We start from the raw sequence: 15796 nt of genomic DNA, 5'->3' as shown, positions 1-15796 counted from the left end.
GGCAGCCTGACTTGAACCCTTCTCCTTGCTCCTTGGATCTGACTTCTCCTCCCCACCTGGATGCCAAACTCCTTGAGAATCAGGGCTTTGTCCTTGACCCCCTTCTTTCCCCAGGCCAGCCCCAGAGAACCCGGAGCATGTCATGGGCCCTCAGTAAACAGATACTCAGGTTTGTGCCAGTTGAAGTCCCTTGTGATTGGTCAAAGACAAGGTCATGGAGTGATGTCCTGGCAGTGGAAATGACCCCGGGTTTGAAACTAAAGGTTCAAGCCCTGCCTTCCCACTTCTACTTTCTTACATCCAGGAAGACACTTAACGTATTACCTCAACTTCAAAATGACCATAACTCAGGGACAGGGACGGGTAAATCAGGAGTTTGGGATTAACAGATACATGCTACTATAGATAAACATGGACCTACTCTACAGCACAGGGAACTGTATTCAATAGCTTGTAATAACGTATAATGGGAAAGAATCTGAAAAAGAATGTGTGCATATGTGTGTGTATAACTGAATCACTTTGCTATACACCTGAAATTGGCATAACATTGTAAATTCACTATATTTCCATTTTTCAAAATGGTTAAAAAAAAAAGATCTTTGTGCAAATGGCTCCCTGAGAGTTTGGACTGTTTGACACTAAGAGTTTTCTCCTTTGGGCCTAAAGTATCGTATACATTTCTATCTCTTCTTTTTGAAATAAATCTTTTGGTACTTTGGGAAAATGACAAATACTCATAGTAAAAAGAAAACTTCAGAGACTGTCATAAGGAGAATTTAAATTACCTGGATGATTTAATTATGTTTTTTTTAAATGGCCATAGCAACCACTTCTTACCTTTTTTTTTTTTTCAGTGTTTAATTCAAACCTATATTTGTAGTTTCTAAAACGTTGATCCACAGACCACTTTCTTGTTACACATATGCACCAGCGGAAATGCAAAGAGAATCACGGCTGTCCCTGCAAAAGGAACGGCTCCTTTTCTAACCGTCTTTGAAATTCTATGTCCCCCGGTCCCTGCGCCCGTCCAAAGGTGGCAGTGCAATGAACACCCGGCCCACCCTGCTCCCCTCAGTTCAGCCGGGCCCACCACTACCTGCTGTGGGGCCTCTCCTTGGCTCTCCCCTCAACATCTGGGGGCAATACCGTCTGCCCTTGGGCTTGTGGGTCAGCCCCACGCGGGAGAAGTGGAACCACTCAATGGGGCACTTTCATTGTCACCGCCAGTCATCTCTCCATAGGAGACCTGATTGTGCTCACAGTACGTGGGCTAGTTTGGGTCAATGGGAAGGTCTTCGGGGGAGGCTTCCCTTTCGGCCTTGGCCTTGGAGTGTTTCTTCTTCTTGGGGGCCTTTGCCTTCTTCTCCCTCAGGCGTCCCAGTGGAGACGTCTTTGTGGTCATGATTATTCGCTGTGTTTTCCTGATTCTCACTGTTACGCTGTCGCCGGGATCTCTTATCGTTGGGCACTTCTGCCTGCATGATTGTCTCATTTTTTTACTTCTCCTGGCCAGCTTTGCTGTGGCCAGTGTTGTCGCTGACCTCCTGGTGTGCCTCAAAGAGTTCCACGTGACTGTCCACCTGCCTGGTCCTGTTCTTCACCACCTCCACCATCTGACTCACGATCTGGGTCGTCAGGTCGCACAGCTCTTGGCTCCAAATCAGGGCCCTCCGAATCCAGGGCAGCACCCTCCTCTTCTAGGCGCCGTCTGTCTCCCACTTAAACTTCTCATAATACTCATCCAGGTCCTTCAGGATTGCTTCTACTGTTCCTGGGGCCTGGGCAGAAGGCCCAAATGCGCCCTCGGCAGTCCCGGCAGGAAGGACTGCCAGCCTCGCCCTGTCCTCTGGGCTCCACCATTGCTCTGCCAACAACCACTTCTCTTTATGTAAATGGTTCACAGATCACAAAGTCCTCTTGCCTACACTGTCCTTTTTAATCCTGATGAGGACCTTGTCAAGTAGGTAGGGCAGGATTTACTTAATCTCTGTTTTCAAAACAGAGATGATTGCTCGAGGAGGTTAAGTGATTTGCCAAAATGCTCAACGGGTAAGCGCCAGAAAGGGCTCTCTAACTTTCTAGGCCCCATAGACTCCTCCCTCCCCATCTCACAGAAAACAGGTGAGAACCTGGACAGGAAAGTGCTTTGTAGACACATGGTGTTCTTTGCCTGGGCAGCGTCTGCAGAGACAGGGACAGTCCTCTTTGACCTACGGAAGATGAAACAAGATGTTGGATTTGGTCAAAGAAAGGGGGCTGAGAGCCTGCTTCCTCCCTCGCACCTGTGGGTTCAGACACCCGTCAGGAAGGGTGTTCCCAGCAACCCAGCAGGGAGTTGGCTGCCAGGGAGAGTTTTTGCCCTGGCCTCCTTTTGAGGAGAGCAGAGACGGTGCAGAATCCCGTCCCTCTAGACGCCTGCCACTCACACGCCTACTTCCCGGGAACCTGCACTCTCTGTAACCACAGTTCCCCCACCTCTGTCCTTCCTTCTCCAGGACTAACCCCCCATCACCCATCACACCCTCCCCCTACCTCCTCTTCCCCATCTTGCTCCCTCCTTTCAAAAGCATAATGAGTTTGATAAGAAATTGTCTTGTTAACAGGATTAGCCACGGAAATCTCTGGTCCCCTCCCATTCATTCTGTAACGCTCCTGTCTCATGTCCTGTAATTTTCTGCTGGTATCAGAGGCTCTGGACCACCTCAGGGATATTAATTCCAACTTGTTCTTTGATCGTGTGACTGCTGATATGCCAGGACACCCCCCACCGCCACTGGGCCGCCGAGGCCTTGTGGGTAAATTACACCGGCGCCCTCCCTGGCTGTGTCCCTCCAGTGTCAGACGTTCCTGATTTTCTGCTGCTGTGACCACCCTCCCCCCAACTCCTACCTGCCTCAGCTGCCGGTTCTGGGTCAGCAACTAATCTAACTTACAGGCCCAGGAGCCAGATCTAATGCTAGACTTTATGTGGCAGGAGAATGATAAATGAATGCCCCTCACCCTGCCGCCACTCCTTCCCTTCCCTTCCACCCCTCCCTACACATGTCCCTAGAATACTCTAGCGAGGGCGAGTGCAGAGGTGGCTTAGCACGGTGCATGAGACCTGGGTTCACTCCTTGGGTCTGTGGCACAGACAACAGCTTGCCCAAACTCTCTGAGCCTCAGTTTTCTCATCTGTACGTTAGGGACGACCATGGCCATCTGGCAAGGCTGTGGCAATGCGCAGAGTACGGTCTCTGACACACAGTAGGAGCTCAATTCCTGCTATTTTCCTATTCTGCTCTTTCAAGACTGGAATTGGTGGGGGCGGGGTACACCGTACTTGGAATGTATCAAGAAATTCTTGTTTCAGCTTTAAGTTATATCTCCACACTCTTTCCTTGCACTGATTCCCTCTGACCTTTGTCCTCCCAAATTTTCCTTCTCTTTACATGTTTTTAGGGACCTATACAGAGGAATCCTTATGGCTTCTTCAACCCAAAACATTAAGAAAGCTCAGTGTATAGAGTGGATACCAAGAAGAGATAGCAGGAAAAAGAAGAAATTGCCTGTTCTATGCCCCTAAACCCTAGCTGAGGGCAGAGCAGAGAGACATCCTGAGAAAGAGACCCCAAATAGTCCTCGACCAGGGGCAAGAGAGTCACACTGGGCAGATACTCAGACGCTCGGTCAGCAGGGAATTTTCAAGGAGAGACAGAGATACGAGGAGCAGTGCCTGGAGGAGGTAACCTACCTAGGAAATTGCTAGAGCTGAAAGAGGGGAGACGCGAGTTAAATCTAGGTTAACTTGGAAACAGTTTTTTGATTGATCGAGCAGAAGGTGCCAGAGAGTGAGAGGTGAGAAATCATGCCTATCCGGTGAACGAGCTCAGAATTCCAGGTGTGTGGGGAAGCACTCTGGGCAAGATGGAGAGGCACTAAGTGCCCAGGGAGCTGGCAGGGCCAGTGTCCCACTCGGAATACACAAATACACACGTGCAAAGAGCCCAGCCCTCACCATGTGCCTGGCCTGGGGGAGGCCTTACCTACACCTCCTGTTTCTCCTTTCACGTTTGTACCTCCCTGAACAATGGCCATTGTCAACAGCTAAAGTCGGTCGCAGACCTGGGGCTTCCAGGCCAGGCCGATAGAAATCCCGTGGGGTGATTTGAGGCCTCTGTCCTCAAGGAGCTGAGGAGTCAATCTGGATTCAAATCCCAATGGTGTTCTAGCTGTGTGACCTTGGGCAAGTTTCTGCATTTCTGTGAGCTGCTTTCCTCATCTATCAGATGGGGATAATGTTGCCTGCTCTCGGGGTTAAACTGAGGCCATGCACGTGAAGTAGCTGGTCCTCTGCCGGGCACCTAATGGGAATCCGTAAGTGGGAAGGGTACCGCCCCATCGCCCTCTGCTTTTCCTCCCCCGTGCACTGCTGCCAAGGAGGACAGCTACTGATGCATTTTTTTTTAATCAATAGTAAAAAGGGAGTGTGTGATGAAAGCTAGGTGAGGGGTACAGATACCATGAGTTAGGGGAGGAAGAGCTGAGGGAGGGCTGGGCAGGGGAGGGCAGGCTCCCAGAGACGTAGGATGTAACTTAGAGCCTAAAGGTGCTGAAATTGCCTGGCACTGGGGGGGAAGTGAATGAACCAGTAGAGTTGGGGCAGAGCGCTCGCTTGTGTGTTCACGTCATGTCAGTGGGATAGACTTGCTTTGGGAGCTGCTGATAAGACACAAACGTTGATGGGACTCTGAACATTTCTGCCTTTCCTGACAAGCTCCCTGGCTGGCATCACAGATGTGCCCTGCAGTCAGCTTATTAGCCTGTAAATAAAAAAGGTAGATGTTCAACATAGCAGAATTGCCCTGCTGTTTGAACAGTGGTAGAGGATTTTTAGGGTTTTAAGATGAGAGAGATGGGACTCGGGAGCCATGCAGAACCAGCAACACGAGTGGTCCCTCCAAGCCCCTGAGTGGACTGAAGTGGACGTTAGATGGATCTACCTTCTCCGGAAGCTGGGGAGCAGCAGCAATGAGAGCCATTGCTCATTGAGCCATCACTGTGCAGGTGCTCAGCTCTCATTCTGGCCACAACTCCAGCTCTGTGTGATTGGAATATTATTGGCACAGTTTTAGAGAAGAGGAACTTGATTGCGAGGTTAGGTAAGTTGTGCAAGATCACACTTGATGGAGCCAAGGTCTGGTTGACTTCAGAGCCTAAGTACTGACCATGGAGGCAAAAAGGTAGAGATTCATACACTCATTCATTCATTATTCCACTCATTATTCATTCATTCATCCATTCATTCAACAAATATTTTTTGAGCATCACCACATGCAGGTGTGGTGCACAAAACTGAGCCTAGAGCAGTGGACAGGCAGGCAGCCCCCACCCTCCTGGAGGTCAGGGGCTCATTCACAAACATACACTGGGCCAGGCCTGGGTGGTGCTAGCGACTGGGAGGCAGAGGTGGACAGACCTGCCAGCTGCTCTTGGCCCTCTGGGGCTCTGACGGCTCTTCATGGGAGCATCTTCCCTCTGCCAAGTGTGGACGCTGCCTCTGGACCAGGCAGGCCTTGGGGGTAGGAAGGTGGTAGATCAGGAGGCAAATACAGGAAGGACAGGGGGATGGTCTCCACTGCCATTGCAGGGCCCTTGGAGCCACGTCAGATGGCTGCGAGAGGCCACATGCCAGGCCCCCTGTCTGCTACACCCTCTTCTGGGAGGGAATGGGTAGGAATGCCCATGGCAATGCAGTGTACTAGGAAATATCCTAGCAAAAGCACGGCTTTGGATTCCGAGAGCTCCAGCTTTGTGATTTGGGGCACATTGCTTTGAACTCTAATTCTCAGTTTCCTCATCTATTAGATGGGAAGAACCCCCCCCCCCCAATAAGGCTGTAGCAGGATGAAACGAGATATCATATAGGGAAATTCCAGCCCAGTGCCTGGCTTCCATCCCATTGTACTGAGTCTTTACCCCAGAGCAGGGGCTGGGCCCACGGCTGCAGCCGGGACCCACCCTGCCCTGCCCTCAAGGGGCTTGCAGTCTAGGGACTGTGCCAAGTCTCTGATGACTCAGTACAGCGGTGACAAGTGTGCAGAGAAGAGGACAGGAGATAGAGACTGGATCTTCTGGAGGAAAGGAGTGTGAGCTGAGCTCCGAGGGGTGGGTCAGTGGGAACTTTGGGAAGGAGGTGAGAAGAGTGCTCTGAGTAGCCACAAGGCTTGGGGAGGAGGACGGAGCAGGCAGTCTGGAGGACCGGAGGGAGGCCAGTGTGGCTGGAGTTGGAGCCAGGGCCAGAGATGGGACTAAGTTAGGTCAGGGAAAGGATGGTGAGCTTTGGCTGCCCTGTTAAGGACTTCGGTCTTTGTCCTAAGGAAAAGAGGAAACCACAGATGGTTTTCAGTGTGATCAGATGTCCGTTTTAAGAAGATCTGGCTATAGTGAGGGGAGTAAATTAGGTGAGACCACAAGTGGGTATGGACACTTAGTAGGTTGGCCCTTGATACATAGTAGGCTGTTTATGGTGCATACAGTGTGCCATGGGGAGTCTGCTCTCTAGGGAGAGGGTGTAGCAGGGAGCAAGGCCTCTTGGAGGGCCAGGCCCTGGTGTCAGAATGGATCTCCTACTCTGCCTGACACTTCAGAGCCAACTGGGGTAAAAGAAAAGCTCCAACCACTTAGTGGCCCATGGGGGTTCGGGCTGCAGGTGGTCGTGCAGGGAGACACAGAAGGGTGGGGGCCACGCCTTAAAGGTGAGCCCTGTGGTCAGGGTTGGCGAGGGGAGAGTCACCATCCCTCCACTTCCTGCGTTCGGTGGGGGCATGGCCACCGGGGTTCTGTCGAAGCAAGGCAGCCTTACCGAATTGTAATAACAGTTATTTCCCTTACACCATGAGCATCTGACACATGGCTCGAGGAGCCATGAAGCCCCCCCCAGCGGGCAGCATAAAAGTAGGGGTGGGGGCTCCAGGGGAGGGTTGGAGGCCGCCACTCCCTGGCTGGGCTCTGCCTTGTGCAGCGGGAGGAGGACTGGGGAGAAAGAGGCTTATTTCAGCACCCTGTTATTATGGCATCTTGTTTTCATAGTTTGCTCAACAAACCTCTCTCCCTCTCCCTCTCCTCCCCTCGCCTCTCTTTTTTTTTTTTTCATCTTCCTCTCTCAGCAAATCCATTTAAATGCAATTCTATTCTTAAAGCGCCCCTCTCATGCATGTCTAATGAATGTCAGGGAAATGCTATTACAATGGGGCCGAGGAGGATCCGATCGGCAGTGTGTGTACAAGTCATTTGAAAGGAAGCCTGGGAGCGCTCCAGTTTTATTACAGCATAATTAGAAATAAAATCTTGTTGCAATAGGAGAATGAGAGATGTGTGCTAATCCTGTGGTGGAGGAAGATAGAGATGTGTTTAAAGGAAAGGGCTCAGGGAGAGAGAGAGAACCAGCCACTGTCCCTCTGTCCCCCTCCACCAAGGCTCTCCTGCTTGCTCCCCTTCCCCAGACGCTCCATCCTCACCACCCCCACCCCCGTGACCCCAGCTTCCTGGTGGCCACTCCAGAGACAGTGCCAATCCCCTTCTAGAGCTCAGCTGCCCAAAGCAGTCAGTCCGCAGGGTCCTGGGGAGCTAAGCCTGGTACCTCCCTGGAAATCCACACTCTCCCACCTATAAGAGGCCAATTGTGAGCATTTGGGAGGTAATGAGAATGATTGGCTTGGAGACTGAGACCCAGGTCAAGTTCTGAGTCCCCTTGCTTAGGAGAGTTATACATTCACTTATTCGTTCAGTCATTCAGTCATTCAACAACCACTAACCCACCTCGTATTACGTGCCAGGCACTGCGTTGGGTACATTCATTCACTTAGTTAATTCTCATAGGAAACAGGTTCAGAGAGGTTCAGTGGCTCACCCAGCATCATCCGGCTCAAAAGGGGAACACAGTTCGAATCCCGCTTCTGACTCAAGCCAGGTTTTTTCTGTTCCACCATGTTACCCACTTGCTGGGTCCTCCTGAGACCTGAGACACCCATCCCCCGCAGTAACCCCACCTGCTGTAGAGCCCCAAAGGCAGAGATAAAGGTGGGGCACCTGGCTTACCCCTCTTACAGGGCAGGCAGGGGCATCGCTCCATAGTCCCACGTCTTCTTCTCTGACCACTCGCCCTCTCACCTCAGAGGTGTTGGTGGAGGAGGACGGACAGGGGCCGCTTCCCCAGGCCCCCAGGGACCCATGTGGTACGTTCGGCCACCTACCCGGAGCCTGGCACATCAAGGCCCTGCCCAGCCTGGCATCGAGCTTTGAAGGTGAATTTGAGACCAGGGTGTCTTCCCAAGGGCCTGGGAGCGCCTGAGCCAGGAAGCAGGTGGCAGACCTGCCACCTGCCACGTGGAGCTTATTATCTTGTGACGTCCCCTCTAGCTGGGCTGCCCACCCAGCTCCCGCTGCCTTCCCCTCACTGTTCCAGCTGGCTGAGGTGGGCCAGAGGTTGCAGCTCTGCGTGCCTTGTGCAAGCTCACATAGCAAAGGTCCCATCCATTCCGGCTCCTCGTGACCCAGATATGTCCCCTCTGCCTGCTTTCAATTCTGTGGGGAAGGAGCCCTCTCTCCTTGGTTTGCAGATGGCTGCCTTCCCACTATCATCACAGGGTCTTCCCTCAGTGCCCATGCATCCTGCTGTCTCTTCTTCTAAGGACACAAAGTCCTATTGGATTAGGGCCCCACTCTTGTGACCTCATTTAACCTGTATTACCTCTTTAAAGGTTCTAGTTCCCAGTACAGTCACACCTGGGGTTAAGGTTTTAATGTATGAATTTTATAGGGACACAAATCAGTCCATAACAGGGAGGATCCAGGACTTAGAACCAGCCAGGCCAGAGCTGGGACATGAATCCAAATTCCGAACTCACAGGCTGTGTGTTTCCACTATGCTTTAAATCTCTCCCCAGGGTCTTGGGTATAGGGCTAACAAACCTGGGAGTCCAGAGTCTAGGGGGAGCAGAGGAGGCCGAACAGAGCCTTCGCCTCCCTTGGACTTTTCAAACCCAGGCTGGCAGGTACCCCCAGGGCCCCCACCCTCAGCGGGAATAACAAAGGAGGGAAAGGAGGGAGCTCTGCAGAGCCAGCCTCAAATAGCTCCCAGCAGGCTGCCCTGGTGCTGGGGCCCTGACGGGGCTGATTCCTGCCAGCCCAGAAGTACTGATCACCCCCACCCACCCTGCCCCTGGGAGGAGGGAGCAGCCCTGCCATCGGGGTGAGTTATCTCATTAGTCTCATGAACCACCCACAGGCTCCAAGCAGCAGGATGACCACATTGTTTTTATAAATCTATATTGGATAGAGCAGGAACTGGTAACCTGATTGACTGCAATTTCTCTTTTGGAATTGGGAGGCCCCTGGGGGCCAATCGAGGCATCCAGAGGCCACCCAGGGAAACTTTGAGCTGTGACAGATTAAATGTCTCTTCTCTCCCAAGACATATTGGTTTTTCTGCCCTGGCCAAAGCCTGATCTCAATGCAAAATTCCATCCGTTCTTCCCCCTGCTCTCCCTCCCCCACTCCACACATCCTGTGGCCTCCTGGGACCTTCCTTGTAAGGGTGGATTGAGAGGTGGTGCAGGCCAGGAATACAGGAATTCCACCACCCCCTCCCATCCCCAAGCTTCTGGCTTTCCTGCTTCAGGAAAGGCCAGGGAGGACGCAGCTGCCCCTGCTTCATTCAGTAATCCCTTTCCCTTGTCCTAGAGGCTGGAGTGGGATCTGTCCAGTTCATACGGTGCAGCAAACCCTCAGCTTACTTCTCCTCTGCCCAGCACCCTCTCCCCACCAACTCACCCTCACGTCTCTCTGAGAGCGGGGAGAGGGGGCCCCACCTTTGCGGAGTACAGATTTTCTCTTCCAGCCCTCTGGGGCCGCCAGGAGCCCTGAGGTTTCTGTCCATTACCTCTCCATGGCTCCTGCAGCTCTGAGGAGTCTCCAAGGCCCAGCTCTCTGACCTCTTAAAAAAAGACAGAAAAGATACTGTCAGCTCACTTAGCACCTGTGTACAGGGTCTCTGAGCTGCCCAGGAGGGCCTCCTTATTTCCAGCTCCTGAGAGGAAGGGGGAGACTTTGCAGGAGGCCTGACCACAGGGAGGGGTGGAGAGCCGCCCCCACCCCAGCGGCCCCCAGCCCTCCACCTCCCTGAGATGGAACCGCTCATGCTGACAGTTAACGAGCACCACCTATGTGCTGGAGGCTATCTTACACAGTAACTCATCTTTCATTTAATTCTCCCAACAACTCTGTGACCTAAGTCCTGTTTATTATCTCCATTTTCCTGAAGGAGAAATGGGACTCAGGTAAGTCTGGTGTGATCCCAGAGACATCAGTTATCAGAGAGAAGGGGCCTTACAAGTTTATCTAGTCAGTGGTTCTCCACCATGGCTTCAAATGACATCACCCAAAAAGCTTTTTTAAATACTAATGTCCAAACCACACCCCCAGAGATTCTGAGTTTAATTTTAAAAGCTCCTTAAATGACTCTAATGTACAAACAGTTAAAAACACACACCTACTCCAACTCTTCCCTCTTTATACAGACGGGAAAATTGAGGGTCAGAGAGGACTGGACTTCCCTAAGGTCACCCTGTTATCAGTTTCCCAGGGCCGCATTAACAAATTACTGCAAACTGGGTGGCTTAAAGCAACAGAGATTCCTTGTGTCCCAGCTGTGGAGGCCAGAAGTCCAAAATCAAGGTGTGGGCCGGGCGCGCTCTCTCTGCAGACCCTAGGAGAGGGTCCTCCCTTGCTTCGCGCCTAGCTTCTGGGGTCACTGGCCATCTTTGACTTTTCTTTGCTCATAGGTGCATCACTCCAATCTGTGCCTCTGTTTTGACATGGCACCCGCCCTGTGTGTGCACCTGTGTCCAAATTTCCCTCTTCTTCTAAGGACACCAGTCCTATTGGATTTAGGATCTAACCTAAGCCAGTATGGCCTCATTTTAACTTGATTTTATTTGCATTCACAAGTTCTGGGTCAACATTAATTTGGAAGGGACACTAACCCAGTGTATACCCCATCATTAGTGGCCAAGCTAGGGCTCCAACTCAAGTCTCCTAAGTTCCAGGACTGGGCTTATCCTCCACCTCGGGGTGGCTTGGCCCCTTTTAATCCTCGTCTTCTCACTAATGGCTTCTATTGAGCTCCCTCCTCATCCTTCACTAGCCCCCAGCACTTAAGGCCAAACCTTTCCTGGTAGAAGGATGTTGTCTTCTAACTGTGGAATCCCAGAGAGCAGAGACCAAGTTCAAGACTTCTCCGTGGAGCCCTATCTGGTACCTAGAGATGCTTCATAAAGACTTTAAATTGAGCCAAACTGAATTGAATGGATGACTGCTCCTTCATGAGGAGGTGAGGACCCCGCTGACAGAAGCTACCAAGCAGAGGCTGGCTGAATGTGTGTCCCCATAAGAGGTGCTGTTATTCTAGGAGAGTCAGCCTAGCACAGAGCTTTGGAGGAGCATTGGAAGTAGACTAATGGTCCAGGCTCTACCACTTATCAGCTGTGTGACTGTGGGTGGGTTATTCAACCTCTCTGTGCTTTGGTTAGTAATAACAGTAATATCCATTTCAAAGCGGTGTGGGGATTAAATGGGATACTGTTTATAAAGCCTTTGGCCTAACATGTAATAGGTGCTCAATAAATATTTAGCTTTACAAAAAGGAGAGGCCTGCTCCAGATCACCAGGGGAAAGGCTAGGGAAGCTGGCGTGTGCGAGTAATAATAAAAAGAAGAAAAGGATTGATTAACCACACACAGCGCTTCCCTGGTCATCGGCGTGCTCACAGATGACGCCGCAGACTTTGAGGTAACAGTCAAGCAGCACCAGTGGCAGAGTCCATGTTTAGACACAGTTCCGTGTACCACTCCTAGAGCCCAAGGGAAAGTGACCCTCCAGTGGATACCTGTGGGGACGCAACTGGCATTTGGGATTGGAACAGTTTTTGTTACTCTAAGCTGACCACTAAATGCCATTAGTGCCCCCCAGGTATAGAGTCAACCAAAAATGATCCTGGACACACATGTCCAAATGGCTTGCAGAATGGGGGCTAGACACGATGGTCGTGGCCGCCACTCTGCCCTTCCTGCAGCTGGACACAGCCTGCCCCAAGGAGGAGGAGCCAAGACACAGGATATCGGCTCCTCAACCAATCCAAGACGGCTGGTCCCATTTAGGCTGCCAGACTTCCAGGGCACCCCTTTGGAGCCAGCTTTGGAGGCCAGCCATGTTTGGAGCCCCAGCCCCTCTGAACCCCCCACCAAATGGCTGTGCCTCCTCCTCTCTCTATACAGTACACCGCTCACTCCACAGGCCCCATTCTCCTTCCTTCCCCAGCAGGGCCCATCATCTGATTCTCATCAAACATGCAGAACTGATGTTGCACAAGTCCCGCCCAGTGGGGATTAACATAATACCCCTGATTTCTTCTTCCCCTCTTGCTTGCTCTGCATCCCCCTGGCTGTGGCCCGCCTTTGTTTCAGGAAGAGCGACACACTGTATCTGGAAATGTTACTGCAATTAAATATGCACAAGAAGGGGGGAAGGGAGGGGGGAAATGAGGACAATGAAGGATGTGAAACATCAGATGCAGCAGCTGCTTGTTGCTATAGAAACCCCAGCTCCCCACCACCATCACTGCAGCACCCCTCCCCAGCTTAAAATTCCTGAGGGCCAAGCACATCATTGTCAACACCATTGTCATCGTCCTGGGGATAACACGGTCCTCCCTGTCCAGGCCGGAGCACTTGTGAGTTGCTAGGGTTGATTTTAGGGATTTTCTTGCTTTTCGTTATCCCACCACCACCACCACCTCCAATCCTGGTACCTCTGACTGGCAGCAACACCCTCCAGTAGTTCTGCATTCCAGTCCCAGTTACATAATAAATGACTACAGAGCTTCCGCCTTTGACTTTGCGATGTCACAACATGGAGACAAAACGGCACATGCAGAATCAGGTTGGGGAGCCAGGCTCTCTCTGCGCTTCCTGTGGATCTTCTGACTGCTGGCAGTGGTGCCTGGCTCCCTCCTGCTTCCTTTTCATCTTTTACCCACAGCACTGAGTGGGGGTCTACAGGGTGTGGTCTGTGCTTTGGAGGGGGCAGGGAGGGGGTCCAGAAGCTCCAAGCAGGCTACCAGCTGGCCAAGTGTCCATGTAGGGAGATCTCAACAAAATGCCACTCAACAGGGATCCATGTGAAGTCCCAGACCTGGGCCAGGTGTCCAAGGGTGGAGAGCAAGAAAGTGGCCTAGCAGCAGCTCACAGACACACGACCAGGGCCTTTAGCTGAGGACAAGCAGAGTAAGAAGCAGTGGTGTAATGGGGCTGCCTCCCACTCCCACTCCATTACGCCTAGAAAGTTAATGCAGCTGAGGCTGGAGGCTGCTGGCTGGTACCCCGGCTCTCCTCTGCCCTGGTCAGATAAGCTGATCCCCACCACTTGGCAAAGTGCTTGGCACATAGTAGGTTTAGTCCTGTACAAAGATACATGGGAGGGAGGACGGGAGGGAGGGAGGAGGGGAAGGAGAGAGGGAGAGAGGGAAAATTCCAAGATTTGTAGGTAAATCAAAGTTTGTTAAGAAGACAGGAGACCAACCAGATTAATGAAGTTATTTGAAACCATACTAAGTAACTATTAAAAACTATAATCCTGAGACTGCTTAGCCTGAAGAAACATCAAAGGGCATGCCAGCTGCCTTGTGGTTCGTGAGGCAGTGTAACATGGATTTAGGTTGGTTCTGTAGGGGTCCAATGAGTAGAACATAGTATCTCTCCATGGAGAGAGACACAAGAGACCAATGTGACCAAGGAAGATCTCTCTAAAAGTCAGAGCTGTCGACTTTGGAATGGGCCACTGATTGCAGTAGTGAGTTCCCCAGCCCTGGAGGTATTCAAATAAAGGCCGGACAAGCTTTGTCAAAGATGTGGTCAAGCACATGCAGCTTTCAGCCCTGCAATTCTACAGCGTTCATTGTTGGAAAGTCTGCTTTGATGAAGTCCCTGTCTGCAGGTGCTGAGGTCTTGGACTTGTGCTTGGAGGGGTGGTCAGAGCGCTTGTCAGTGGTTGAGAGGGCTCATTCAACCCCCAGGTGGGAGGAAGCAGACCTCTAAATAATACAATTTGAAGGGCATGGGCTACCTCAAAACATTTCCCTATGAAAGCCTGACAGTCCAGTGTTAGCAGGTCCTTCTTGTGAGGTCATCCTTACCCCGTCCCCAGCAGCTTTCTTGTAAGTCATTATCACTGTCCTGATTCTGATGCCCCCTCTGCTGGGAATGGCAGCCTGAGGTCTTCTGTGGCCACCAGGGGGGATGTCACCCCACCCCTAGAGAGCAGGCAGAGGGACTCAAGGTTAGCTTCTCAGCCTCCTCCTGGCTGGGTCTTGAGAGGGAGGCCATGAGCTTAGAGAGTCCTGAAGCCAAAGGCAAGCCTCTCCCCAACTCTCAGGTCCACATTCTCCCCTTTTAAGATCAGTCCTGATTAATTCAGGGTTTGCCTTAGGACCTTGGACAAGAAAACCCATTCTACCTCGGAGTGGAGTCTTCTAATCAGCCAAATGGGTATACTCTGTCCTTTCCCCGTCTCTATGAGTCCTGGCAGTGAGGCTGTGGAGGGGGCAGGGAAAGTAGCCGGCACCTTTGCCTTGCACAAAATGGTTTTAAGAACTGTATGATGAATTAGTATCTCAAATCTGCATCGTCACACCCGCACTCCTGGTGCGGCTTATCCTCAATAACTGTTTCTGGGGTGAATAAAGAATGCAGATTGACAGAAAAGGATGGAAGCTTGTGTTTGGCTCAGTGCAAGGGGAGAGCTGGGAGCCAGAAGGCCTGAGCTCTGATCTACTTACCGGCTATGTGACTTAAAAATGTAGACAACACTTCTAACAGTTGTAAGAACAACAAGCAATGAATGTTAAAGCTTTGCAAGCTCTTGCAAAGAGATAGGAAAGATGAGGACTAATATTCACTAAGTGAGCACTTACTGTGTGCCAGATACTTCATTATTTTTTTCATTACGTCCACTCCAGGAAGTGTTACTTGCACCGTTACACAGATAAGGCTCAGAGAGGTTAAGTAAATTTCCCAAAGCCACACAGCTAATAACTGAAAGAATCACATTGGAACCCAGATCTTTGGTCTGACTCTCAAGCCCCACATCTTCCCATAAAATGCTGAAGCATCTACACTTAAAGGGATAATTACCGTAATATCTATCTGTTTGCACATAGAAAATCATCATCTATTGGAAACGCTCCCCTGCCTTTGGGGCTGTACCAACTTCACCCCCTTGCTTTCCCCATCACCTCCCCTCCCCTGGGCCACAATCCTGGCCTGAGAGAAGGCCAGCTGCAGGTCTGAGTCGCGTCTGGGGGTGTGCCCAGCCAGGGGAGTAATGAACTGTGTCCTGATTATGTCTCCAGAAAACAGATTTTTTATTACTTCCCACGGCGGGCTGTACATCTCTGACGTGCAGAAGGAGGACGCCCTCTCCACCTACCGCTGCATCACCAAGCACAAGTACAGCGGGGAGACCCGGCAGAGCAACGGGGCCCGCCTCTCCGTGACAGGTAGGTGAGAGGGCTGCGGAGGGAGGGCGCCAGCCCATCCCTGAGACGGGGCGGGCATGTCTGCACCGTGGACCAGGGAGTCGGCTCTGTACTTAGGGGATGCCAAGAAAGAGATTAAAGAACACAGGTATAGAAACCACTGGGGCAGACCTTGTCTGGTTTGGTTTTGGGTGCCCTTCAGATAAGGGCTCTACAGATGAA

General features: G+C 51.6%; 1 protein-coding gene and 1 pseudogene across 3 annotated transcripts in view; one reads left to right on the top strand and one right to left on the bottom strand.

Annotated features, from left to right (window-relative positions):
- DSCAML1 (DS cell adhesion molecule like 1) overlaps positions 1–15796 on the top strand; it is a 331475-nt gene that overhangs the window by 229068 nt on the left and 86611 nt on the right. For all 3 annotated transcript variants that reach the window (XM_074357069.1, XM_074357068.1, XM_074357070.1), the window contains one exon: positions 15449–15595. In XM_074357069.1, coding sequence (XP_074213170.1) covers positions 15449–15595 — 147 coding nt within the window. The remainder of the gene's footprint in view (positions 1–15448; positions 15596–15796) is intronic.
- LOC105067863 (inhibitor of growth protein 1 pseudogene) lies at positions 822–5024 on the bottom strand (annotated as a pseudogene).

Source organism: Camelus bactrianus, chromosome 33 (assembly GCF_048773025.1).
Source record: "Camelus bactrianus isolate YW-2024 breed Bactrian camel chromosome 33, ASM4877302v1, whole genome shotgun sequence".
NCBI lineage: Eukaryota > Metazoa > Chordata > Mammalia > Artiodactyla > Camelidae > Camelus > Camelus bactrianus.
This window is presented reverse-complemented; position numbering and strand designations above follow the sequence as displayed.